Source organism: Engraulis encrasicolus, chromosome 11 (genome assembly GCF_034702125.1).
Source record: "Engraulis encrasicolus isolate BLACKSEA-1 chromosome 11, IST_EnEncr_1.0, whole genome shotgun sequence".
Taxonomy (NCBI): Eukaryota; Metazoa; Chordata; class Actinopteri; order Clupeiformes; family Engraulidae; genus Engraulis; species Engraulis encrasicolus.
The window spans coordinates 6,133,844-6,161,302 of NC_085867.1; the positions used below are offsets into that span (position 1 = coordinate 6,133,844).

Below are 27,459 nucleotides of genomic sequence, written 5' to 3' on the forward strand. Positions count from 1 at the left end.
ATGATGTACAGCATTATATATAAAAAAATAGATATAGGTAATATTTACATCATAAATCCATGTCCTGTCTCCTTCATAATGTGTGCTCAGCCATAGGCCCTCAATTTATGGCACTGCATAGACAGATTGTACCAGTGCACTGATGATCATTCCTGGATCTGTGTAGTTTTTTTTTCCTGGATTGTACTCTTGAATGGGGACATGTGTCAGAATCTGACTCAGACAGGATAGTTTTTTTTTTATCCTGATGTATGTTCATAGCTGTGGATGGATAAAGGAGGGGTGGAGGGAGGGGAAGGGAAGGGAGGAGGGAGGAGGAGTGAGGGAGGGAGCTACGTATAATGATGTACAGCATCGGAGGCACACTAATCCCCTGACAGAATAATACCCATTGTCATCCTGCCCAATACGAGGAGAGAGAGAGAGGCCAATCTCAGCATCGTCATCTCCTCCCATATGTACGTGATGCAAGAAAGACAGAGGATGATGCAGAGGCAGAGGCAGAGGCAGAGAGCGATATGTGTATGTGGGGGGGGATAAAGGATGTCGTGATCACAATCTGCTGCGTTCCTTTAGTCTATTGTTTGAAATGACAAAGTGTATCGATAGCAAAACGTGTACCTTTTGTTTACTGTGCCTTCAGTAGATCAGACAAAAAAAATACAACTGCAGGTACCATTTGATGTTTATCACAATTCTTACTGTACTTTTGTCTTTTTTCAATTCTGGCTTCTCTTTCTTCCCCTCTCTCTCTCTCTCTCTCTCTCTCTCTCTCTCTCTCTCTCTCTCTCTCTCTCTCTCCCTACCGCCATCTATAAGCCTGGGTTGTTCTGCTGGAGTAGAGAGGGAGGAGAGTACATAGAGTCAGTGGCTTTAGGCGAGGGGTGGAGGCAAGGCAGAGAGAGAGAGAGAGAGAGAGAGAGAGAGAGAGAGAGAGAGAGAGAGAGAGAGAGAGAGAGAGAGAGAGAGAGAGAGAGAGAGAGAGAGAGAGAGAGAGAGAGAAGTACATGCAGAGTCAGTGAGCTTTAGGCGAGAAGGGGTGGAGGCAAGGCAGAGAGAGTGAACGAGTGTGTGTGTGTGTGTGTGTGTGTGAAAGAGAGAGAGAGAGAGAGAGAGGGAGGGAGGGAGGCTTAAATCAATCATGGCATTGACAACTGCAGCATGGCGTTACTGGCAGTGCACAGCATACATATTTTATATGAGTCAGAGGCAGAAAGGCCTGCTTTCCTTGCCTGCCTGGAGAACGGCTGTCTCCAAAACAACCTGTCACCTCCCCCATAGGTGTATTCACCATGTATATGTGCAACTGTGAATATGATTGTGTGTGGAGGTGACAGTGTGTGCGTGTGTCTGTCTGTTTGTCTGTCTGCGTATTTGAGAGAGATAGAGAGCCTCCCCCATAGGTGTATTAACCATGTATTATGTGCAACTGTGTATATGATATGAGGATGTGGATGTGACAGTGTGTGCGTCTGTCTGTCTGTCTGTCTGTCTGTCTGTCTGTCTGTCTGTCTGTCTGTCTGTCTGTCTGTCTGTCTGTCTGTCTGTCTGTCTGTCTGTCTGTCTGTCTGCGTGTTTGAGAGAGAGAGAGAGAGAGAGAGAGAGAGAGAGAGACAGATAGAGAGAGAGAGAGAGAGAGAGAGAGAGAGAGAGAGAGAGAGAGAGAGAGAGAGAGAGAGAGAGAGAGAGAGAGAGAGAGAGTTGAGATGAAAACATAGGAAGGAAAGTGTCAGATTGAAATGAATAGACCGTGGGAATAGGACTTGGTTTGAAAGTACATTGCATTTCTGCAGCACAGCTTTTCGCATTAACTGATTTTTTTATTTCCAGAAATAGACATATTTAGCTGCAAAAATGACTGTACTTTGACCACACTAGTAAATATTAGTTTATTACTAAGTAAACATTTATGAAAATATGAAATTTGGCAATAGGCAACCCAGTAGCAGTACAGTTGCAGTACCCATTCTGGCCACATTCTACACAATGCACCTTTAACCATACACCACCGCCTTCCTTCTCTCTTTTACTTATACCTGCTCACTCTAAACTTCACTATGCTCAATTTATCACTCCCCTGTCTTTTAATGGTTTTTACTCCGTCTATTCTACTTCATCACTCTCTCTCTCTCTATCTCTGTCTCTCTCTCTCTCCTTCGCCTTCTCCCCTTGTCTTTAGGGGTGTGGGATTTCAGACGGCTGTCACAAGCTGAAGTGAGACCCCCTGAGTGTAGTGCCTCTTCTTTTCTCTTTTTCACTCTCATCCTCTCTACTCTTTTCTCTTTTGAACCCTCCGCATATCTTGTCTTTTCACTCTCCTCATCTCTACTCTTTTGCTCTCTCCTTCTATCTTCTCTTTTCTCTTTGAACTATCCTCCTTTCTCCTCTTTCCTCTTTTGAACTCTCCTCCTCTCTTCTCCTTCTCACTCTCCTCCTCTCTTCTCTTTTTCATGGCTCTTTGGGCTTTTGCTAAGGTGTGGTCACAGTATTCTGGCAATGTATGATTGGTACATAGTGTTCAATAATAAAGATATTTGACAAACCTCCTCTGCTGTCCTCTCCTCTCCTCTCCTCTCCTCTCCTCTCCTCTCCTCTCCTCTCCTCTCCTCTCCTCTCCTCTCCTCTCCTCTCCTCATATATCCCTCTCCTCTCATCTCCGCCTCTCCTCTCCTCCTCTCATCCCCCTGTATCTTCTCCTCTCCTCTCCTCTCTTCTCTTCTCTTCTCTTCTCTTCTCTTCTCTTCTCTTCTCTTCTCTTCTCTTCTCTTCTCTTCTCTTCTCTTCTCTTCTCTTCTCTTCTCTTCTCTTCTCTTACCTCTTTTTATTTTTCTCTCTCACCTTTTTATCACCTAACCATTTCAGCCCATGCAGCTATCCACATTCAAGTTGATGTCTCTTACCCCCTCCATCCATCCATATGTCTTTTCCCCGTTCCCCTCTACTCTTTGGCTCCATTCCTGCTGTGCAGTACAGTATGTAAGTCCCCATTCTTTGCTTTATTTTGTGGTCATGCATTTTGAATCAGGTTGAATCAGAGTGCTGAACCCCCCCACTTCTCCTCTCCATCCATGTCTCTCTCTCTCTCTCTCTCTCTCTCTCTCTCTCTCTCTCTCTCTCTCTCTCTCTCTCTCTCTCTCTCTCTCTCTCTCTCTCTCTGTATCTCTCTCTCTCCCTCCCCCTCTCTCTCTTTGTATCTCTCTCTTTGTATCTCTCTCTCTCTCTCTCTCTCTCTCTCTCTCTCTCTCTCTCTCTCTCTCTCTCTGCCTATGAGTGAGTAAAAGGGGTTCTGGGAAGCTCTGTCTGTTCTCGTTCCCATAATGCAGTGCGTCATGTCTCCTGAGATCAGCTGGTCTATGAGCTGACAGCCACGGCTGATTCCACTGCACCTGGAGATGAAAGCAAATGTTTCTCCACCTCTCTTTCTTTACCTTCTCTCTTCCTCTTTGCAAGTCTTTTTTGTTTTCTTCTCTGCTCCTCTCTTCTCCTGTCTTCTCTCCCATGCGTTTCTTTTTTCTTCGCTTCTGTATAGTCTTTTCTTGGACGCTTTTCCTTATCTTCCCCTTCTCTCTCTCTCTCTCTCTCTCTCTCTCTCTCTCTCTCTCTCTCTCTCTCTCTCTCTCTCTCTCTCTCTCTCTCTCTCTCTCTCTCTCTCTCTCTGTCTCTCTCTCTCTCTGTCTCTCTCTGTCTCTGTCTCTGTCTCTGTCTCTCTCTCTCTCTCTCTCTCTCTCTCTCTCTCTCTCTCTCTCTCTGTTTACTGCAATTATAGCCATAAATATATGCATGCCTGTCATGATCAAAACATGGCACACTCCATCAGCATGCTAAACAATACTATGTGACAAGGGATTGTGTAATGAAAGCACGTATAGATGTATAGTGGCTCATTCTCAACCCATTATTGATTTAAGTCTGGACCATCCACATGGTTTGATCTTTGAATAACATATACAGTAGCTTACTGTTTTTTTACGACAGTGCAACATTCATTTTCACAACACGGTACTGTATTTGATTTCAGGAACAGAGACAGAGAGAGACAGAGAGACAGAGAGAGAGTGCTTTAGTAGGCCCTACATTTTCAAATAGTACAAAGAGATCTTAAGCTCGGAAGTCACATCAGGAACATATTTTTTACCAGTCCCTGTCAACCTGGACAGTGTTTCCATAGCAACAAGGTGACAGCCCTTGCCTCTGTTGGCATTTGCCTGCCATACAAAGTCATTGCTGTGTACTCTATCCAGGCTTGTACGAAATTCCGAATTGAACGAATTTCAATTCAAAGTAATGCCAAAATACGAACACTAGGTGCTTTGCTATGCTTTCAAAGGGATTATAATCCATATGTAATCAATAACATTGGTGTGGGTGCAAAACAGGTATTAAATCCCGTTCGGTGATCACATGGCTTGATGCTAATGATCCCATTTACTTCCAGAGATTATGCTAAGATATGATAATAATTCTGATAAATCTAAATACTGAAAACACTGAGAGGGAAATTATATGCACATTCATGAATAATGCTTGGAAATACTACAAATACTGTATGTGAAAATCAAAAAAGAGCGGACTGCTCCTTTTAAGTTATCCTCAGTTCCAACTGTGTCCAGTATTCTGTCATATTCTGTGCCATTGTCCCTCCCCTGGGACATAATGATGCACATGACTGCTTTAAAGTTCCCTCAAGACACACACCTGATCAAGGCTAAACACACCCTTACACCCCCCATATACACTGTACAGTATGCTTGCAGAGTAACTGCAGAGAAAACAAAGATTTATTAATCATATTGGGTAAAAAGTAGTGGTATGAATAGAAAATAAGGGACTGTTCAATGTATGGGAAACACTGAGCTATCTTATACAACTGGATAATGATGTAATGGTGTAATTTGCAAACTTCTGGCGACTTACATTGTGTACAGTGTACCACAAATTAGAAATGAACAGTCAGCATCAAGTAGTGAGGGAGGCTCGTCCCTTTTGTTTGTCATCATGTAGTACAGTGTACAAGACATAATATGTCTGTAACTCCTCCGTTATTGGTGCTTTATTGTACTGAAGCCATTGCACATTTAATTTACTAACTGACCTCAAATTCCTAGAATTGGATCAAATTCTGGCTGAAGTGGAGCTATTGGCAGAGAGCTTAAAGTAGAAGTGAAAATCTGTGTTGTTACTGGCAATGAAAGTCATGGAAGCTAGGGCAGAGAAGGAAGAATATGACAGCCAATGGAGACACATGGGCAGGTAGGCAGGCAGGCAAGCAAGCAGGCATGCACACACGCACGCACACACAGACACACACGCACGCACACACGCACGCACGCACACACACACGCACGCACACACACACACACACACACACACACACACACACACACACACACACACACACACACACACACACACACACACACACACAGCTAGCGTTGTTTCGCTTGAGGCATGGATGATCGAGGTCTGTTTTGTTTTTTTAGTATACCACCGTACCTGAAGTTCAGGGAAAACAGACCTCAGGGCTAATTTCATGGCATGGCTTGGCAAGGCACAGCCGAAACAAAGGCATGACGTGACGTTTTGCTCTTTCTCTGTTTATCCCCTCAGGAGACAGAGGTCAGAGAGAGAAGGGCCAAGTGCCGCGCCCTAGAGAGGGAAGTGAAGAGTACATGCCTTACATGTCAGACCTTGGTAAGTTTCAGAAGACTTACTATACTGTACATGCTTTGCCTTGCTATCTGACTCTTTTAGACTGTACTGTCATGCACGCAAACACACACACACGCGCACGCACACACGCACGCACGCACGCAGGCACGCACGCACGCACGTGCGCGCACACACACACACACACACACACACACACACACACACACACACACACACACACACACACACACACACACACACACACACACACACTCTGTAACATCTAATGCCAAGGCTTCGAAGACATTTGTCTCATTTACTTAGTTGTCTCATAGTTACTTCACTTTGCCTTGGTCAGGCACCGTGGTCCTAGAAATGGCCACACCCAGCGTATTTGCTGTGCTGTGCCGAGAGCAGAGTGGATGCAGGGAGGGGTACCACCACGTCTCGTCTCCTGGAAATCTTAATGTCATCTGACGGCTACACCATTTCCCCTTCACCAGCCTTTTCTTGCCAGCCGCAGAGGTCTCGGGCATGTTCATCCCTGCTCACAGGACAGCCTCTGCAGAGGTCTCAGGCATGTTCAGAACAGCCTCTGCAGAGGTCTCGGGCATGTTCATCCCTGCTCACAGGACAGCCTCTGCTGAGGTCTCGGGCATGTTCATCCCTGCTTACAGAACAGGCTCTGCAGAGGTCTCGGGCATGTTCAGCCCTGCTTACAGAACAGCCTCTGCAGAGGTCTCGGGCATGTTCATCCCTGTTTGCAAAACAGACACTTTAATGTTTAACCCCCCTCTGTGCCTGCCTGGAGATTTAAATAGCTTTCTTTTGCTAGAGTAAAGTCATTTTCTTATTTTTGGGTTAACGTGAGGATTTTTTAAAACAAACACATTTCTGATGCTGGGAGTTTTCCTGCTACTATTAGTATTTTCAAACGTATTATTCAGTGTTTCCCCACACACCGCCAACTAACCTCCATGTTTGACTGTTTTTTTGAGGTTTTTGTCTGTTTGAAATCTTATCGATTGCCGCAATCCTACTGTCAGTCTTACGTATGTTGGTCTGGAAGAACTGATGAAAACAAACGGTCACTTGCTACATTTACATGACACATTTGATTCAGAATTAACTGACCTTAATTCTGAATAAAGGTTAATTCCACTTTGAAAACGTCATGTAAACACCCCTTAATTCGGAATTAAAGGAAAGATCAAAGGGAACTCGACAGAACTATTCCATTCGGAATTATTAATTCGGAATTTAAAACATCATGTAAACGTAGTAACTGACTTCACTGGGAATGTTGTGAACATGCTTTCCCTCGATCTGCTTGGTTGCTTAACAGTCATGTCATGCAATACAGTCACAGACAGTTCCACAGGCACACACGACACTCCTGTGGCTTTTGTTGGGGGAAAAAAAAGAACAGAAAAGAAATGACTGTCAGGAAAGTCAATACCGGCTGGGTTTTCCTCCATCTCCCCTTGCTTTCAATTGTATGGTTTACGACGTCCATGGCGGAGAGAGAGAGTGAGGGAAAATGAGTTCCACTCTATTACGCGCTCATTGATTTCAGCAGCATCATAATGGCTGGAATGGCAGCAGGCACCCGAAACGGGAGAAGAGAGAGGATGGCGTGACCATACATACAGACTTTCTCGGTCCAATTTTATATACAATAATGGAAATAGCATTCCTTTAAAGGTATTTGCAATGCGGAGGATAAGTATAATCATACGTATTCCACACACAACCTATGGATATTAAAGGGATAGATTGAAGTAAGGGCAGTGGAGTGTAGTCATGTACAGTGTAGTGTATTTTGAAGACTCAAAAAGTATAGGGCTAAAGAGTACCTTACCAAACTGGAGCTCACAAAAAAGTCAGGCTCACTGGCCTAACAGCCAGATCTCAAACACAACCCTGGTGATGCTCCCCCCATCCATAAGATCAAGTCTCAACAACAAATTTGGTCTACATTCATGAAAGTGTGGTCCTGTTGAAATTATAAATAGGCCTACATACGTATATAGAGTCAGTAATATTCATCCCAGATAGCATGTTGAATAGCTATACTTACAGTATAACGTTGATTCATCAAATGCTTGGAAAGCAATTTATGCCACTTTGTAGTAGTAACAATTATCAATACAGTGGTCCGTCCACAAACTTGGTGATGGGTCAAAGACGTCCAAAATGGCATTGTCATTCAGTGTAACAGATACCTTCTGCTGACTGTAACTGTAAAAAAAAACATGATTTTTAAATAGTTTCAAGTGAATTGATGACAGCCGAGGCTTTCATCAATTCACTGGAAAAAAAAAAAACAAGAGTCATGTTTTTTACAGTTACAGTCAGCAGAAGGTATCCGTTACACTGAATGACAATTCCTTTTTGGACGTCTTTGACCCTGATGTCTTTTTGCGTCAATATTTTGCCCTTAGATTTGTTCTTCGCTACTACTAACTGCTAACAAAATGGCAGAAACTGAGGATATTTTGAGCTAAAGATCTTACACATACAGTACACTGTAACTCCTCTACAGACATCATACAGACAGATCTCGGGCTCTGATGCCAGAAATCAAAGATCAAGGCGTCAGATGTTAAGCATGAGGAGGTATCTTGTAGCAGACAAGACAGCATCACACTGGAGTAGACTGAAATTCATCTGTTAAATGAACTGTAGCTTCATCATCTGCCACATAGTGCATAGAGTAGTCTTGTCCTTTCCTGAAACAAGGTACTGTATCAGTTTAGGGCAGATGTGGGCCAGATGCGGCCCGCTCAGCCATTTCATGTGGCCCGCGGAGCCTTTACAAGAAAGACAACTTTTACAAAGTGATGCTCTCACCTAACATTAAGCTATTAAAATGTCTACCAAAACCAGGGACCTTGTTGGTTTGAGATTGCCACTAACGCCCATAGTAGGCTGCTGTATTCATCTCTGTAGCCTACATTTCAGTGCAATATGTAGGAATGAAGTGACCAAAAAGTTATGACTATGAACATTATTTCTTATTATTGACAGGCAAGTTGCCTTTGACATCTGGCCCTTTGACCAATATTTTGAACCCAATGTGGCCCTTGGGAAAAAAATCATTGCCCATCCCTGGTTTAGTGCAAAGATAGAATCACTGGACTCCACCCTCAGGAGCGTGCCGGTTTTGTGTGAGGTTGGTGGCATTTCATCTGTGGCTGCTTGTATTTCAAGAGCTCAGATGCAAAACCCCCTATGTGCCTTTTCAGAAAATAATCTTAATTCATTTTTATTTAATACAAAGCTATCAAAATTGCATATTTTTTATTTTATTTATGTAATATAACTATTAATATGTATTATCAAGTACATGAATGTAAACCAAACCAACAACAGGGTTCTCTAAAAATATAGAAGTGCAAGTCTTCAGAAATGGAGTTAGGGGGTTTTGCATCTGAACTCTTCATTTGAAGCCGTTTCTGCAGATGATGGAGATTTGACGATCTGAGACATTTTGATCTGTGACTGCCATTTTATTGGTCAAGTAATGAGGCTTTATTGGCTGACTGCCTCTACTCTGAGGTTGTGTTCCAGTGAGATTGTGTAAATTTGTCTGAAAGTGAAGATGTGTCTTCTAAAACCTAATAAATTGTAGGCTACGAGCATGTTGTCGTCTTGTATAAAAGTGCAAAGTAAGCTAATGTCGGCTTGCACAGGACGTTGATTTCTGACCCTCATACTATTAAGTGAGTTCTGCACTAAACACAGAGCGAGTGTATATTTTGCTCACAGAGAGAGAGAGAGAGAGAGAGAGAGAGAGAGAGAGAGAGAGAGAGAGAGAGAGAGAGAGAGACAGAGACAGAGACAGAGAGAGAGACAGAGAGAGAGAGAAAGAGAGAGAGAGAGAGAGAGAGAGATGTTGTCACAGATTGTTACAGAGTTGTCACAGGTTGCCACTGAAGGCTCTGGGCATATTTACAATAAACAGACACGTTCATCCAGCTTGTAACCCGACTTAATAGCACATTATCGTACAGAAATGTCATTCAATGTGCTAAAGAGTAGAGATAAAGAGACGAAAAAGAAACTACAGCTACAGCTATTAATATTTTCGAGACATAAGCACAATATTCAATACTCAGACTCAATAGGGCTACAGTCATTTGGAGAAACAGCAATGTAAACTGGAGTGTCATCAGCATTGCTATGATATAAGACACATTTGGTGAGACACATTTGATAAGACACGTTTGTGGGGGACAAGAGCAGTGTAGCTCACACTACGTATACTCTATGTAGTGAACTAAATGAGTGAACGTTTCAGCCAGCCAGAGAATCACAGGAAATGGAAGACAACAGAGAGACAGAGTACAACTCTGATAATAACGAAATACCGTCTCCCTCTGTTTCCCTGCCATGAAAGATATCGTTCTTCTTCTGTTATTTTTGTTTCAATATATCAGTTTATTTATTTATTTAGTGTTTTGTCGTTTGAGCACAGTCAGCAGTTCGGTAAGGGGGGTTGTGTAATTATGCTTTGTTGTTACGTAAGAGTCGCTGGCAGGCTAATATTAGTCTTTATTTACCCATTGCAAAGGCTCATGGTCGACTCCAGAGAACACTAGAGAGGCAGAGAGGCAGATCGGGGAGAGGAGAGGAGAGGAGAGGAGAGGAGAGGAGAGGAGGAGAGGAGACGCTGGTGAAGAAGAGAGGGGAGTAGAGGGGAGGGGATGAGAGGAGAGACGGGAAGAGAGGAGATGAGAGGAGAGGAGAGGCAGAGAGGCAGATCGGGGAGAGGAGAGGAGAGGAGAGGAGAGGAGAAGAGATGACAGAAGGAGAGGAGAGGAGAGGAGAGGAGAGGAGAGGAGAGGAGAGGAGAGGAGAGGAGAGGAGAGGAGAGGAGAGGAGAGGAGAGGAGAGGAGAGGAGATGAGGAAGCTCTCTGTTTGCTGAGAATCCCCCATTACTCAGCAGTAGGCTACAGCTGATTCTGACTAAGCACCACAACAGGATGTGTGGAATTTAGAGAACAGAGACACGGTCTTCTGTAACAGGTGGGCATGCAGGGACCACAGACAAAAAAGATTTTATTATTATTATTCATTACACTACACACATTGGTACAGAACAATTTTCTGCAAATTATCCATAAGTAAATCTTAAGTAAATACTTGTGTTCTACAAGTATGTGGATCCTATATTTTATACTAGTTTCACATTTTATTATAGGCCTGCAGTATTTATGCTACTGTACCTCCATTACATTTAGTGTTTATTGTACCTTCATACAGTAGCTCTGAACTTGGATGAGACAGTTGCTAAAAATGTGATGCACTGTACCCCAACCCTGCTGTCCACCCACACTCATTGCTGTTCAGGGCAGGTCTGCATCACCAAAGCCTCAGTTTTAGACTCCATCATCACAGGATATATTATGTATTACTAGGGAAGCCGACAGGGGGGGCAAAGGGGACAGTTGTCCCAGGCACAAGGAAAGAGGGGCCCCAGAATTGGGTTCTCATAATATGTGTTGGGTAAGGGGCCCTTTCAGATGACTTTGACCTGGGCCTAGCCAAAGCTGTCAGTTTTAGACTCCGTCGTGACAAGATATATTATGTATTACTGTCACACTGCTGTTATGACATTGGCCTGGCAGACTGAGGTTGGAAGAAATAGCTTCTGTTTTTTGCCCACCCCGGCCTTTTTTTTCTTTTTTTCACTTTATCTGTGTCTCTATCCCTCCTGTTCTCTGAAAAACACTGCTTTCTGCAGGCAGGCAAAGGAAGGGTATGCTGTCATAGCAACCATGCACATCTCTGTGTGTGTGTGTGTGTGTGTGTGTGTGTGAGAGACAGAGACAGAGAGACAGAGAGAGAGACAGAGACAGAGAGACAGAGAGAGAGACCGAGAGACATACAGTAGACGTTGAGAAAAAGAAAGTGAGAGGGCACACGCTAAGGATGAGGAGTGTGCACTGTAGCCCAGGATCATAGGCTAATCTGCTGTTTGTGTTCAGCAGGAGTGTGGCAGCAGGACTCTGGGGACATGCAGACCTAGTGTGTGTGTGTGTGTGTGTGTGTGTGTGTGTGTGTGTGTGTGTGTGTGTGTGTGTGTGTGTGTGTGTGTGTGTGTGTGTGTGTGAGTATACGTGTGTGTGTGTGTGTGTGTGTGTGTGTGTGTGCGTGTGTGTGCGTGTGTGTGTGTGCCCTTACGGAAGGAAAATATATTTTTGAATATATGAAATGAAAATATATTATAATATACTACAATATATTGTTTGCCAATATATCATTTTATATTGTACAGCAGTATATTGCACAATATAAAGTGATATATTTTGCGGTATACGAGAATATAGACATTATTGCCGTTTTCGTATATTGACTTATGTATTGCATTATACTGTGAAATATATTGTTGGATATATGGAATTATATCCCATATAGTATATGACTTATTGATAAATCATATATTGATTTATGTATTGTATTATACTGTACAATATATTGTTGCATATATTGAATTATACCCCATAGTATATGGCTTATTGATGAATCATATATTGATTTATGTATTGCATTATACTGTACAGTATATTACTGCATATATGGAATTATACCCCATAATATATGGCTTATTGATGAATCATATACTGATTAATGTATTGCATTATACTGTACAGTATATTACTGCATATATTGAATTATATCCCATAATATATGGCATATTGATGAATCATATATTGATGTATGTATTGCATTATACTGTAAAGTATACTGTTGCATATATTGGATTATATCCCATAGTATATGGCTTATTAATTAAATCATATATTGACTTATGTATTGCATTACACTACACAATATACTGTAACGTACTTTATACAAGGCATTTATGAAGTAATGTAATTACAACAATGACCAAACATCAATTCAATTCATTCAACTGTTGACATTGGTTTATTAAAAACATGAAACCAACCGACCCTTTAACACCACCGCTCACACATGCAGAGACAGAGGGGCAGACAGGCAGGGAAACGACTTGACAACGACACCGGCCAACAGGCCAAATACTGGTGAAACTTGCCTGTGGCCAGTAACAATTTCAGTCTCCCACTTTGGCCAGTAACTTGTACTTAATGAAAAAGCAGAAATATTCTAAAAAAAAAAAAAAAAACCAAATACAGTAATAATAATAAAAAAAACCCCAAATAAAACAAAAAGAAAACAAAACAAAAACTGTGGCTGTGGCCGGTAAGCGAAACACCTCACATAAAGCACTGGCACACATGCACGCGTGCACACACACGCGCACACACACAAACACATATGCGTGCCCGCGCCCACACACACACCCGCGCGCGCACGCTCGCACACACACACCTTCAGATATATTTTTTTTTAAAAAGAAAAAAAAGTGAAAGTGAAGGTGAATTCAGGGGCAGACCGCCCGCAGCCTCAGTCACTCAAGGTCAACAAGAGGGCTCATAGGCCTGTCCATGGACTTCTTTTTCTCTTGGTGAAGCAGTTCACAGATTCTTTTATTTAGCGACATCCGGATCTCCCCCATCCTCGCACCTGGATGTGCCTGAGCAACAGCATCTGCAAAAGTAAAGTAAAAAGAATGTTAACTCTCTAACCCATTGAAACTTGAAGGGTATGCCACTAGTTTGGGGCCAAATACACCGTTGGTTCATGAAGGGTTTTATTTTTCATGTTAAGCATTGTGTTACATTCTCATACTCCTTCCTTTCAATAGTCTGAAACAAGTGCCCAACATTGCCCAGCTTTGTAAACCCAGGTCAATGATTTTAACCATATTTAGCCCAATGAACCCTTGAATGTAAAATGTTACATCAGCAAGTTTCACACATTCAATGTGCAGTTAATAATGTAGCTCAAGTAAACTCTAAATCTGGATGTCCTAACCCACTGCCCCTGACCCATCCAGTCCAGACCCCCCCCCCCCCCCCCCCCCCCCCCCACCCCCACCCCCTCCTACAACCAACCACACCTTCACCCTGCAATAAATAACTAGGTTACATCCATTCCATAATTAACATAAAAATAATAAAAACAGGGATACATTCATGTCTACATATCCCCCTCCCAACTTTTACCCTAGCTTCCATCCCCACCAGCAGTACCAACACTAGCTGCAGAGGTCCATTTTGTCCCACTCAATCTCTCTTATTCCCGGTTTATTCAGTAGCTTGATTGAATGAGGTATAAAGGATTTTTTGAAACGATTATATTTGCACCAAGGGAGTCTGAACCTCCTCCCAAAGTTCAGATAGATGTATTCCCCATTTAGTGCATGATCACCAGTGAGTGAGCATAGTAAAGGCACAGTATTGCTTACCATTTCAAGTACTGGAATGCACACCAGTCCATGTGACTATTTTTTCCTCCAGACCATCGCTGCATACCTCTTCAGCAACCTCTGCAAAAAAAAAAGTTAAAAGAGCAACAGAAAATTAACATTCACTCACACACTTAACCTTAAATAGGCACAAGGATACCCACCAAGCTCATCACTTCTATATCATTGTCAGAATTGTGAGCTAAATCTGGGGGGGGAGTTCGGTAGACTGGTGGAACTACAGCATTCTAGCTCGCAGTCGCAGAGCGTCGTAGTGGCACTCTGTGTCTCGTCCCGACAACAGGGAAGATAAGACATTGAAATCGCAGCAGCCAGCATCGTTAACAGTTGCACGTCTGTTCTTGGCACGAAGGCACTCGTTTATGAAGATGATGAAGCGAAGGAAGACTTAAACTCATGCATGTAACTGGCGAGAATGAATTCCGATGAATGACTCGCGCATTCGTTTAAGAGTAAACATGAACACCAACATGACTCAATGAATGCAATTGCTGTGAGCAAAGCAAACTCCGAACTATCACAGAGTAGCCGAAGACAACGACGTGTAGGCTACCGTTTTGAAATTCACCAATTTGACGACAAGGCTTCGTTAACCTATAACAATAGCTCTACAAGAACGGGACAGTTAGTTCGTGAGCAAGTTACTCAAAAAAACCTATTGATGTTACCACAATGGGAAAACCGAAGCAGCAACAGCTATGCTTTACCAGAAATAATGCAGGACATTGCCTCGTTTTACTATACTGTAGTGCCCATTTTTTAAGCAAGTTAGCGATGTGCATTTAGATCTTGTCGCACTTCACTTCTGCTTTGATTCCCTTGCGTTAGCCGAGTAAGCTAGGCGGCTAATTAACTGAGGCCTGGCTTTCTAGGCTGACGTTGGGGCTCAGCAGTATTAGCCAGATAGATGTTGCTAACGTTCTCTGACAAGCCAAATAAAGTGGGCTCACCTGAAATTGACCACTACAACCATATAATATCGACCCAAGTATTACGTTTACGTTTTCAAGATGTGTAGAACCAGACCTACTGTCAATGAGAACTACACACCATTTCGACAACGCAAATATCGCTAGTAGTAAGCTTACAATAGCTTGGTAGCGCGGGAAATTCAAAAAAATAACGTATTTCTAGTCCTTGGGGGAAAAAATGAACAAACATCCAACTTCGATAACCACTTGGCTAAACTTTGCACATCAACCACTGTAGACGTTTCAGACTATATGCTTGTGTATTTATGTTAACAAATTAACAAACTTCTCTTTATAACTTACCTCGAGGCGGCTGGTTGGTTTGTGTCACTGTGGTGGGGAGTCTGGCTGGCGACAGTGTGGAGCTAAAATCCGGACCGCGCTCGAGCCGAGACGGCTCTCTCGCCACTTTAGCTTCAGGTAATGACGACGTGACGTAGGCGCGTCATACGTGATATGAGAGCTGAGATGATTCAATCAGAGACTCCTGTATATTGATCAATATATTATTATATATGGCCATATATGGTCCACCTAAAATGACTTTATAATGTCGAGTAAATGTCCAATGTCGTGCAAAATGTGCTTGCTGAACTAAAAACATCAAGAAATACAGACTGAATAGTGGAATACAGTTTTGTTTTGCCAGCCATATATTTTAAAATATATGGATTAATATATTGTAATATGTTGTTCAATAATATATTGCTATATATTTTCAAATATATGAGCGTGTTTGTGATATATTGTGATATATTTTCTAATGTATTGCAGTATAAATTGTAGTATATTGCAGTATATTTTCCTTCCGTAAGGGTGTGTGTGTGTGTGTGTGTGTGTGTGTGTGTGTGTGTGTGTGTGTGTGTGTGTGTGTGTGTGCGCGCGCGTCCGTGTGTGTGTGTATGCATGCTTTTGTGTTTTTCTGTGTGTATGTATACGTATAGGGCAAGACTGTGGCATGTCTCTGGGGAGTGGCCAACCTGGCTAATTTCTTTAGCAATTCCAACCAGGAAATCATTTTCTCTTTTGCAAAATTTGTGGCTGGGAATGCTTGAAATCTGATGAACCGTGCTGTGTCCAAAGACTGACACCACGAGCTATCAGATTTGCTTTTTAAGCTAACTCTTTTTTCTAATGTCAATTTCTTTGTGTCCACAAAGTCCATACAGTCCTTTTACATTCAGTTGGGATAATTTGATTGCTGTTTAACTGTTGCTTACAATTCCAAATGTAATTCATTAAGTGTTTTACCTTAGACATTTTTAGTCTATGTCTGACCTAGGATGTTTCCCCTATTTGTTCTCATGCTAGATTCTGGATTCTAAAGACATGAGCGATTCCAGCGACGGAAGTAATTGACTTTGTATTGACAAAAGCAATTCGGGCGACTAAAGGTGATTTGCACGACCTGAGTCCAAACTGAGACCAGTTTGTAGTTGGACTTAAGTGAATATTATGCAAATTAACTATGATGCGGCTCGGCGACAGCTGCCACAGTCAATGAGAATGTTGGAATGCTTGAATTCTGCTTTTAAAGGGCACACTCTGTCGCTTCTTTCATTCCCATCGCTCTTGCTGCACAGTCCAGCGATTCTGTCGCTTGATCTTGTTGCCGACAGTGTATTCGCCCGGTAACTGCTTTGATTCAGAGCCTCTTGGATAATGATTCCACGACAACATAGTGGAACAAAACAAACACTAAGACACAAATGAACACATTGGGTGCACTGACCAATGCACACATTGCCTCAGGTCTCCCCCTTTTATCGTCACACACACGCACGCATGCACGCTCGCCGCACGCACACACGCAAGCCGCACGCACGCACGCACTCACGCACACACACACACACACACACACACACACACACACACACACACACACACACACACACACACACACACACACACACACACACACAAAGTATACATGGAGTAGGAAGAGCAATAGCTGCAACAGCAGCAAGAATAGTGAAGTGAATGCCCAACTGGGAAACTCCAACTCCCATTGTCATTGTGACACAGCATTCCACTGCACACAAGTGTTCACTGCACAAAAAGGGAGCAGTGCGGCAGAAGGGTACCATGCTCAGGGTACCTCAGTCATGGAGGAGGATGGGGGAGAGCACTGGTTGATTACTCCCCCCCCCACCAACCTGGCGGGTCGGGAGTCGAACCAGCAACCTCTGGGCTACAAGTCTGACACCCTATAATGATGCCCTGTAATATCTAAGTTGCTTTGGATAAAAGTGTGAGCTATGTGTAATGTAATGTAATGAGCAAAAGGAGTGAATCATTGCTCGGGTAGCAGCAGCAGCAGAAGGAGCAGGAGCATGCACGGCGGATGCAGCAGCAAGTGTTGCCAGATTGGGCGGTTTTCCGCCGAATTGGTGGTTTCCTGCCCAATTGGGCTGCTTAGGCATTTCAATAGAATTCAAGAGTTCAAATTGGGCGGAATTCAGTACTTCCAGGCTGCATGGTTTTGAGCATTTTTTGGGCTGTCTCATAGAAGAATAGAATAGAATGGACTTTATTCTCATGCCAGCATAAAAAACAGAATATAAACACAAATAGACAAAACACACATACAAATCGCTGCCTTCACCCCCCCTCCAACCACCCCTCCCAGCACACACATAATACACATCTGGCAACCCTGGATGCAGCATTGCTGGAGTGCAGTGCAAGGCAGAGGAGCAGATGCCAGCCCCATGGGCCAGACTAGGGGGAGGGGAAGCAGCCCGGCGTGTCATCCCAAATTAGTCCCTCTTCTCACTGACACACTGTCTCTCTGACGCCCTTCCCCCTCCCCCCTCCCGCCCCGCCCTCCCTCTCGCCCTGCCCTGGCTGCCCCTCTGTGTGTGTTTCTCTTTTCACTGTTGTACGGCGAGAGGGGGTGCAAAGGAGTCACTTGTCCTGGGCCCAGGGAGAGAGAGGGCCCAGAATTGGATCATCATTACATTGTACTCTACTGTATGTGCGGTATTGAGTTTGGGGCCCTTTCAGATGTCTTTGTCCCGGGCCCAGGCAAAGCTGTCAGCGTCCATGATCCCCATCGCCTCCATCCATCTCCCCATCTCCGCATCTCTCCATCTCTCCATCTCCACAATGACACAATGTCTTTCTGCCTGTCTGACTCGCCTGCCTGTCTGACTTCCCTGTCTGCCTGCTATGTACTTCTCTTTCCACTGATGCTATTGGTGCATCTCTTCACCTCTACTACATTCTTTCACCTCTTGCTCTTCCTCGTCCTCTTCAATTTCATCTTTCCACTGCTATATTGCTCCATCTCCTCACCTCTCAAACCCCTACAGCTACACACCTCTCCTCCCTTTCATCCACCTCTTCCTCTTCTTATTCCTCTTTCTATTCATTTTTTTCTTTCCACTTCTATATAGGCCTGCCGTTGCTCTATTTCTTCACCTCTCTTACCCCTCCATCTCTCCATCTCTCTTTCCCCTCTTCCACCTCATCCTCCTCTTTCCACTGCTTTATACCGTAGTTCCATCTCTTCACCTCTCCTACTCCGCCATCTCTCCATCTCTCTTCCACCTCGTTCGCTCTCTTCATTTCCTGACTCCTCTCTTCTCTGTGCATCAGTGTCACCTCTCCTGCATCTCTACATCGCCACCTTTCCAGGCCTGAACTGGCCATCTGGCATAGTGGGCATTTCTCGGTGGGCCCTGCATCCTCGCAGGCCCCTATTTTCAAAAAAACATTTGAAACAAAAAATAATATATATATTTCTTTTACTTTTCTGAAAATAGGGGCCCCACAAGGGTGTGGGGCCCACCGTTGAGTCAGTTTGCGCGGCTAATTATAAGGGGGGGCCCTTTAAGCCAAAAGTGCCCGGGCTCTATTCCCCCCCCCCAGGTCAGCCCTGGCCACCTCCCATTCCTTCCTCCTCATTTCCTCAAGCTTTCTCTTTTCTCGGCTTTGTCATCTCTCCTCCATCTTTCCACCTTCATCTCCTCCTCTCAATGCCCTCGCCCCTTCGGCTACTTCTTTTCTCGCCTCTCCTCAATCTCTCCATCACCACCTCATTCTCTCTTTTTTCATTTCCCCTCCTCTTTCCTTCCTCTCTATATATCTAATTTCCTGTTTCAAAGGAAAATGTGTTCGTTCATGGTAAACCCTGTTAGTTTTGTTCAGCAGCTGTGTGCGTCAATGCTGCCTCAACGCTAACAGCTCTAATCAAGCCCATTCTTCAGATGTAGCATAAGTCAAGTCAAGTCAAATCAGCTTTTATTGTCAGTTTATTCATATGCACAGGTCATATAAGGAAATTGAAATTACGTTTCTATACCATGCAGTAGGCAGAAATCGGCACAAGCTAGCCTGAAACATCACATCTGCACAGTGCAATTTTCAGTTATGGATTATTTGTGTCTCTGTTTCTGCAGACTTTATGAGGCATCATACCACCCAGGCCCTCAAAGGCAGGCAGCATCCTGTTTTAAATGGACTGTATCAATAGTGATTAACCCATTGACGCCTAAAGCACCTGCAAAAAAGGGTGCTGAATGCCTAAGCCCTTTTTTAAGAAAAGTTGATCTCAGCCTGTAAAAATCTGCATATCTCAGCCTCTGAAGCAAATAAGAACATGTAATGAGTTGCATTTAAACGCTAAGACCCTCATCTTGCATTAGGAGGTGTTCATTCAGCTCCAACATACAAAGATTTTTAAATGAAATTGTCTCAAATGGCATGACCTGAATGTTGCGTCATGCAAGCTCCAGGGGCCAGGGTCAATGTTGCGCAATGCAACATCCAGCATCAATGGGTATTTGAGGCATTCTTTTGCCTGACTGATATTTTTCGAAATGGAACAGGCAATTGTCTTCAGGTGATGGTTATGATCTTGTGTGTGTTGTGTGTGTGTTTTATGTGTGCGTGCATGCCTAGTATGGGCGTGTCTGCCCATTACCAAAGGAACAATTGCCTTTGTGGGTGTGGGTGTGTGTGTGTATGGATGTGTCGGAACAACCACACATTTGCACCTGAGGCTCTTTTTTCAACATATTCAGTTTGCCTGCTGTCCATGGCCTACTTTGTTGCCTGTCTAGCAATGAAAGATTGGACAGGTGACGAGAGGTCCCACTCAGAAGTCCCTGCAGAGCAGAGCAGAGCAGAGCAGGTACAAGCAGATAGGACCTCTGCAGACATCAGCAGACTCCTGATTCACATCATAGAGCAGCTGTGCCTCTGGATCATAAGGAGACATAGGGCAAAAGGGGCCAGACAAGTAGAGCAGAGAGAGAGAGAGAGAGAGAGCGAGAGCGAGAGCGAGAGAGAAAGAGGTACAGCTCAGACAGACAGACAGAGACACACACACACACACACACACACACACACACACACACACTGGCGTGCACAGACATTTTGGGGGGCAGGTCCTGGGGTGATGGTGGGGGGCATGTGGAACTGGCGGCTGCAATAACGGTTCGGTGATTTTTTTTTTTTAAATCACATTTTAATAAACATGCCACAGTACGCTAAACAAAACATTTCAATTTTTTTAAATGATGAATATTATGTTGGAAAGTTAAAAGAATTAGATTACCATGCCTACTGCATAATTTACCGCATGGACTAAAAAGTGTACTGTCGCTTTAAATGCGTGTCTCCAGCGCAGTGATCAGGAAGCGATTCATTCTAACAGATTCCTTACTTGGAAAACTCTGCATCTCCGGTCATTTTTCCTCCATTAGTACCGATTTTAATTAGTCCATGTGTGTTTTCAAACTGTTAAAACGAATATTAAAGCTTAACTCGCATTTCAAGACGTTGTCAGAAGGATTATTACACGGCCGGGTATTGTGAGTGAAAACTGCTACTTTGGGTCGGAGGTTTTATCCGTGTAGGCTACACTTTTCTGGAGGTGTCAAGCACAATCCTCTATAGCCTATAGCCTACCTGTTTCTCCCCGAATAAGACATTGCTGTGTGCACCCTGCTTTTATTGCTGTGCTGTGCAGAAGGCTATAAGTGGCAGATTTGCTGGAATTTACGCACAACCTTTTTTTTCTCCCTGGCCGTGACCGCTGTTCTGTTCCATGCCGTCGGTCACAAATGTGATTTGGTGCGTTGCATATTTCATCAGGAGGCCAACGTTTCCCAAACATACATGAATCCTCTTGCTGTTTCCCAAACGTTCTATTAATCTTTAGACCTGGAACTGTTTGAGCAACTTCTGGATTCATTAGGCTAATATAATGGTTTTTGCAATCATGTTACTCGTGTTAATTGTTGACATAACTTTGGCTACCTCTTCTGCGGTAGATTTGATAGGGCCTAAATGCAAAATTTGCAAAGTCTCATTATGAAAGCCAGGGCTCTCTTTAGATCACTTCCAAAGTCACACGCAACTTTCAACATCATAAATAGGCTATTGACTGTTACCTGGCTGGAGGGGAGAACGGCATGTGGGGCTGCCCGCCACACTGCTGCCTGTGCAACGGGATCCGAATCTGTCAGTTCAAGCGCGCTCACGTTGACAAAGGGAGAGATGTGTGCCGTTGGAGGGGGCATGAGGCATTTTGGGGCATTATTATCACGCGATTTTAATTGACAATTATGTCTAAATGATGATGGGAACATCGAATACAGCGCTAACCCTACATTTAAGGAATAAAATAATTAAAAATAAAAATAAAAAACGAACTTTCAAAAGGGCACTTTTGTCTGTTAAAGGCAACTTGGTGTTGCCCAAGCAACACCACGTGTCTATCTGTGCACGCCTATGCACACACACACACACACACACACACACACACACACACACACACACACACACACACACACACACACACACACACACACACACACACACACACACACACACACACACACACACACACACCATATCAACTCATTACACTTTTGTATGTGCACTTTTTGCTCTAAAAAATATGACCACAGCCAGTGTCTACAACTGACAGTTTTAGGTTTCAGACGTCAGCCTTTTTGCCTGAAACTGAGCGTTTTTTTTTTTTTTAAATGTAGGGCTTATTTTTTTTAGTCGAGGAGAGACAGGAAATGAGTGGAGAGAGAGAGAGAGAGAGAGAGAGAGAGAGAGAGAGAGAGACGGGGGAAGGATCGGCAAATGACCCAGGCCAGAGTCGAACCCGGGTTGCCGGCGTAGTAACGCCCTGTGCCCTACCTTCAGAGCCATGGCAAGGCCAAACTGAGTGATTCTTATTCTGGCTCTGAAGTCAGTAAGTCAGTGAGCTGTACAGTACAGATTGGCAGCCGCTATGCTCATCTCAGGGCTGGACTGGGGTGGGTAATAGGGCCCGGGCACTTTTGGCTTGAAGGGGCCCCTCATAACTAGTGATGCAGAACTGACTCACTGGTGGGCCCCGCACCCTCGTGGGCGCCTATTTTCAGAAATGTTTAAAAAAGTTTTTGGTGAGAGCCCGCACACCTCGAATATTTCTTTTTTAGCCGGTGCAGCTTTTCAAGGTACTCCAGTCTTCATTTAACTCAAGGAAAAGCGCGACACTGCTTCTTCACAGTTCACCACTTTTTTTATTTCTCCATTGGTGCTGACGTTTCGGCACTAGGCCTTCCAAGCAGTGTCGCGCTTTTCCTTGAGTTAAATGAAGACAGAAATGTTTTAAAAAAAAAGAATTCTTCACATTTCTGAAAATAGGGGCCCACGAGGGTGCAGTGCCCACCAGGAAATGCCCGCTATGCCAGATGACCAGTCCATCCCTGGCTCATCTATACCAGCGTCTTGTTTCTCACACATCCTTAATCAGCTGAGGAGCCAAACGACAATGCTCCCAATCCCATTAAACGGCCAATGTAGCAACAAATTGACTCCTGCCCTGTAGTATAGGCAGACGGCTGTCTCCCACTCTCGTTTTTCTTTAGTGTTTTACGGTCTCTCAATCTCTCTCTCTCTCTCTCTCTCTCTCTCTCACACTCTCTATGCCGCTTCTCTTCCTCGTGTGATGTGTGTACTGAGAGATTTCTCGCTATCAGCAAGTCCCAATGCATTGCAATTGCAATTGGGTGCGTGCATTCTCTCTCTTTCTCTTTATTTATTTATTTATATTATAATGTTATACTGTGTCACTATCATTATATTTTATTATCCTTTTTTCTGTTTATACTGTATATTGTTTTTATATTTATGATAGCTACTCCATATGAAGTAACTATTAATCTTACTCATTAGTTAACATTCAATGTTCAGGATTTGTTAACCTTAAACTAGTTAATCTTAGATCGTTTCACATCAAAAAATAATTCATAAACACCTCTACATCCATCTCTCCATTGGTCTGTTTTGCTGTCTGTCTTCTCATGTCACTCATGTCACTGTCACTCATGGGAAAGCGGTTAGGGCGTCAGACTTGTAGCCCAAAGGTCGGCGGTTCAACTCTTGACCAGCCAGGTTGGTGGGGGAAGTAATTAACCAGTGCTCTCCCCCATCCTCCTCCATGACTGAGGTACCCTGAGCATGGTACAGTCCCACCGCACTGCTCCCTTTTGGGTGCCATTGGGGGCTGCCCCCTTGCACGGGTGAGGCATATATGCAATTTTGTTGACTGCAGTGTGCAGTGTTCACTTGTGTGCTGTGGAGTGCTGGGTCACAATGACAATGGGAGTTGGAGTTTCCCGCTTAGCTGTTCGCTTTTGCTTTCATATAGTATAGAGTTGTCTCAAGCACAAACCCAACGGCGACACCCAAGGCTGTTGCCAATGCAGTATTAAGCAGCCCCCTTCGTAGCCTGGCAGAATGTTGAAGTCAGCAGGAAGTGGAAGCATCAACACTTCCTTTACGGCACCACTGTGCAATACGATTCAGACAGCCTTGATTTGATACGTTGCTCCCAGAAATGTACTTCCAAAGCCCATTCTCTCGACACTTTCCTCTGACAAAACAGCATCAAAGGGAATGGCTGATGACATATTTCGGAAGAATTTTAGACATTGACGTCAGCATGAAGGGACGTCAGCAACCTACGTATTTACTTTTGACAGCCTGTCTTGCTGCCCCCAAATGCTCTCCTTGCAGGCAGGATTTTTTTTCCTGTTTCGGATACACCTCCTCGGTGTCCCCTGTTCTCTCTTCTCTTGGGTGTAGCAGCTGTCGTCACCGATGGTGCAACTTCAACTTCAACTTTTCAACTTTATTGTCCCTAGAAGGGGCGATTAGGTGTGCGGCAAGACATAAGCACATATAGACAGCAACAACATATACCACAGGACAGACGTAACGTGCAGTGGTCATAAGGTTAAAATGACCATAAATATGGTTATAAAAAATATAAAAACACATCATGAATAAATAAAATAAGACCATCATCATACAATAAAATACCATAAACAACACCAGGGATCAGGTAAAGAAATCAATCAGGATGTGAATTTAAAAGGGAGATGGCAATAGGGACAAATGAAAGCCTAAATCTGTTGGTCTTGCCTGATGGGAACCTAAAGCGTGAGCCAGATGGAAGTAGCTGAAATCCAGAGTGGAGAGGGTGGGCAGTAACATATAAAATGGACTCAGCCTTTCTCAAAGTGGCTTTTTTATACAGGTCAGTGAGGCTGCTTTGCTGGGCACCTATAATTTTGCCACTGACCTTCACAATTTTGGCAAGGGAGTTTTTTGCTTTCACACTGAGGTTATTGAACCAACAACAAATAGAAAAAGATAAAACCGACTCAATGTAGGACCTATAAAAGAGTGTAATTTGGCCGGCTTGTGTAAACAAAACAGACGTTGTTGGCTCTTTTTGTAAATATTTTCATTGTTGATGTTAAAATTTAATTTATCAATCCAGCTACCCGGGTACTTGTAGGAATCTACCACATCCACAGCCTACCCCTTGATGGTAATAGTCAGAGCAGGGAGGGGGTTACGCCTGAGGTCAATTATCATGTCCTTGGTTTTTGAGACATTCAGGTGCAGGTGAGAACTGTCACACCAGGCAATAAAATCATCTAAGATGGGACCATGATCTGTTTTGTTCCCATGGAGAAGGCTGAGGATGATGGAGTCATCTGCAAATTTCAACATGTGCCGGTTTGCATGTTGACTACGGCAGTCATTAGTATACAGAATATAGAGCAGAGGAGACAAAACGCATCCCTGGGGTGATCCTGTGGAGGATGTCATTTTGTCAGAAAGTACTCCATTTACCCTCACCTGCTGGGTTCTGTTAGTTAAAAAGTCCAGGATCCATCCCACTACACCATTTTCCAACTTAAAATTTATATATTTAACTTGATTTAACTTATCAACTAAAATATGTGGAAGTATTGTATTAAAAGCGGATGAAAAGTCTACAAATAAAATCTTCGCAGACACAGTGTGTAGCGAAGCCACTGGAGTGAGTGAGAATGATGTTGGTCCTGCATCACGTGTTACGTAAAAAGAATTTGTCATGCTGTCAGTCTTTATCTGATGGTGAAATGTGACGATTAATTCACTCTGCTCACCCAGAAAGCCCCCATACAGTAGGCCTATATACATATATACTGTCTGGGCTATACTGTACTACATTGCGTAAGTTATATTCCTCCGAGACGCGAGCACTTTATGTTGTAGGTGGATTATGTAAATGGTGTGAAACACACATCTTATTATCCCGACTTTATATCTCTCCCCCCGCCCCACTCCTTTCTTCTTTATCTTTCCCTCTTCCACTCTCTGTCATCCTTTTTTCCCCCGTCACCCTTTACCACCTCACTCTACTCTTCCTTCCGTTATTTCCTGCTGTTTATGCATTCCTCATCCTCTTGCTCTGCAAAATCCTCTCTCTCTCTCTCTCTCTCTCTCTCTCTCTCTCTCTCTCTCTCTCTCTCTCTCTCTCTCTCTCATTTGTATGGATTCTTTGCGCTCGGCTCATCTCATCTCTGGAACTCGTTCCGTTCCGTTCCTCTCCTCTTTTCTCTTCTTCCATTTCACTCTAATTTACCATATCTCGATTCCTTTTTTTCATTCCTCCCTTCTCTTTCTTTCCATCATTATTTCCTTCCATCATTCTGTATTTACTTATCTATTTATTGACTTTCTTTCTTTCTGTCTGTCTTTCTTTTGTTCTTTCTTTCTTTCTTTCTTTCTTTCTTTCTTTCTTTCTTTCTTTCTTTCTTTCTTTCTTTCTCTCTTTCTTGTATTGAGAGTATGAAGGAGAGGGCTCCCCCCTTCTCATGCCAAGGGGAAATGTTGTAGGGAAAATATTGTATGTTATGAACTGGTGGATAAGTCCTAAATCTCAATCTTTCTTTCTTTCTTTCTTTCTTTCTTTCTTTCTTTCTTTCTTTCTTTCTTTCTTTCTTTCTTTCTTTCTTTCTTTCTTTCTTTCTTTCTTTCTTTCTTCCTCTTCCTCTCTTTCCTCTCTGCAGAAGAGTGAGCTGAGCGATGCGCTGCAGGAGAGGAACAGTCTCAATCTGCAGCTCTTCTCCCACAGTCTAAAGGCTTCCCAGTATGAACAGGTGAGTGGCCAGCCACTACAGGGGCGCCGCAAACAAATGTTGGGCCCCATGAAAGATTAAAATATTTGGCCCCCAAAATGACAAATTATGTTATCAGTATCTTTCCACTGGCCCTGTACTGTCAGTGCTGTCGGGCAGAATCTGTGACACCTTTCCCCCCCTCGCTGCACCCATTCAGCCACACCCTACTGCAGCCAGCCCGGTGTCACCACCAATGGAACCAGCAGATCAATAACTGTGCATGATCTCCTCCAATCAGAATCTCTGACTGGTGATGAACTCATCCAATTAGAATCACTGACTGGCAAATATTTCCTCCACTCAGCATCTTTGGCCACTGATGGCTGGCAAACTTTTCCAATTAGCAGTAATTCTGTTCACTGACTGGGAATGTGTTACTCAATGAAGTCGTCACTGATTGTAGGTTGTCAATAAGTTATAATAGTTTACACACAATAGCTTTCTATAGGCCTACCACATTGCATGTTAGAGGACTGTATAGGCAGTGTGAAATCAGAGGATGTTTATTTTGTGTAGTCTGCTCTGTAGTACTCTCTTAGACTTCAGATGTTTTTTTTTTTTTTACTGAATCCACAGATGCTTTTTTGATTGTTGAGCCAAAGGAAATTAATTGATGAAATAGTGAGAAATAATGTTTTCATAAGTCACCACAGACTGGAATCAATGGAGTACACCCATGTATAGATTTTTATGCATTCCATCAAGATTATTGTAATTATTTCGACTTCAGTCTCGCCACCACTTCAGAAAAAAAAAAAACTAGACAGACACAGTAATATCGAAACAACCACCTGTCATCCGTAACAGCGGGCCGCTGCGAGGGGGTGGTCTGCAATAAGTCAAGTTAATGATGCCATTTTGGACAGTTACGCACTGCCAAGAGTACAGGGCACCGCACCAGCCAGGCTTGGCAGAGACGCATCGTAATCCCCCACCCCCCACCCCTCTCCTCCTCCTACTCCCACCCCTCTCCTGCTCCTACTCCTCCTACTCCTACTGTCCGTG

The 27,459-nt window shown here is 43.5% G+C and overlaps 1 protein-coding gene and 1 long non-coding RNA gene across 6 annotated transcripts in view; one reads left to right on the top strand and one right to left on the bottom strand.

The window, feature by feature from the left end:
* The window catches only part of rimbp2a (RIMS binding protein 2a), a 142,719-nt gene that overhangs the window by 66,281 nt on the left and 48,979 nt on the right, over positions 1-27,459 (top strand). For 4 of the 5 annotated variants that reach the window (XM_063209803.1, XM_063209807.1, XM_063209805.1 and 1 more), the window contains exons 4-5: positions 5,608-5,691; positions 26,344-26,433. In XM_063209803.1, the coding sequence (XP_063065873.1) occupies positions 5,608-5,691; positions 26,344-26,433 (174 nt within the window). The remainder of the gene's footprint in view (positions 1-5,607; positions 5,692-26,343; positions 26,434-27,459) is intronic. The other variant, XM_063209806.1, reaches the window with a different exon arrangement.
* On the bottom strand, positions 13,047-15,612 carry LOC134458753 (uncharacterized). The gene is made up of 3 exons (XR_010036629.1): positions 15,287-15,612; positions 13,992-14,072; positions 13,047-13,231 (listed from the first exon to the last, which is right to left on the bottom strand). It is a non-coding gene; the product is annotated as an uncharacterized LOC134458753 (long non-coding RNA).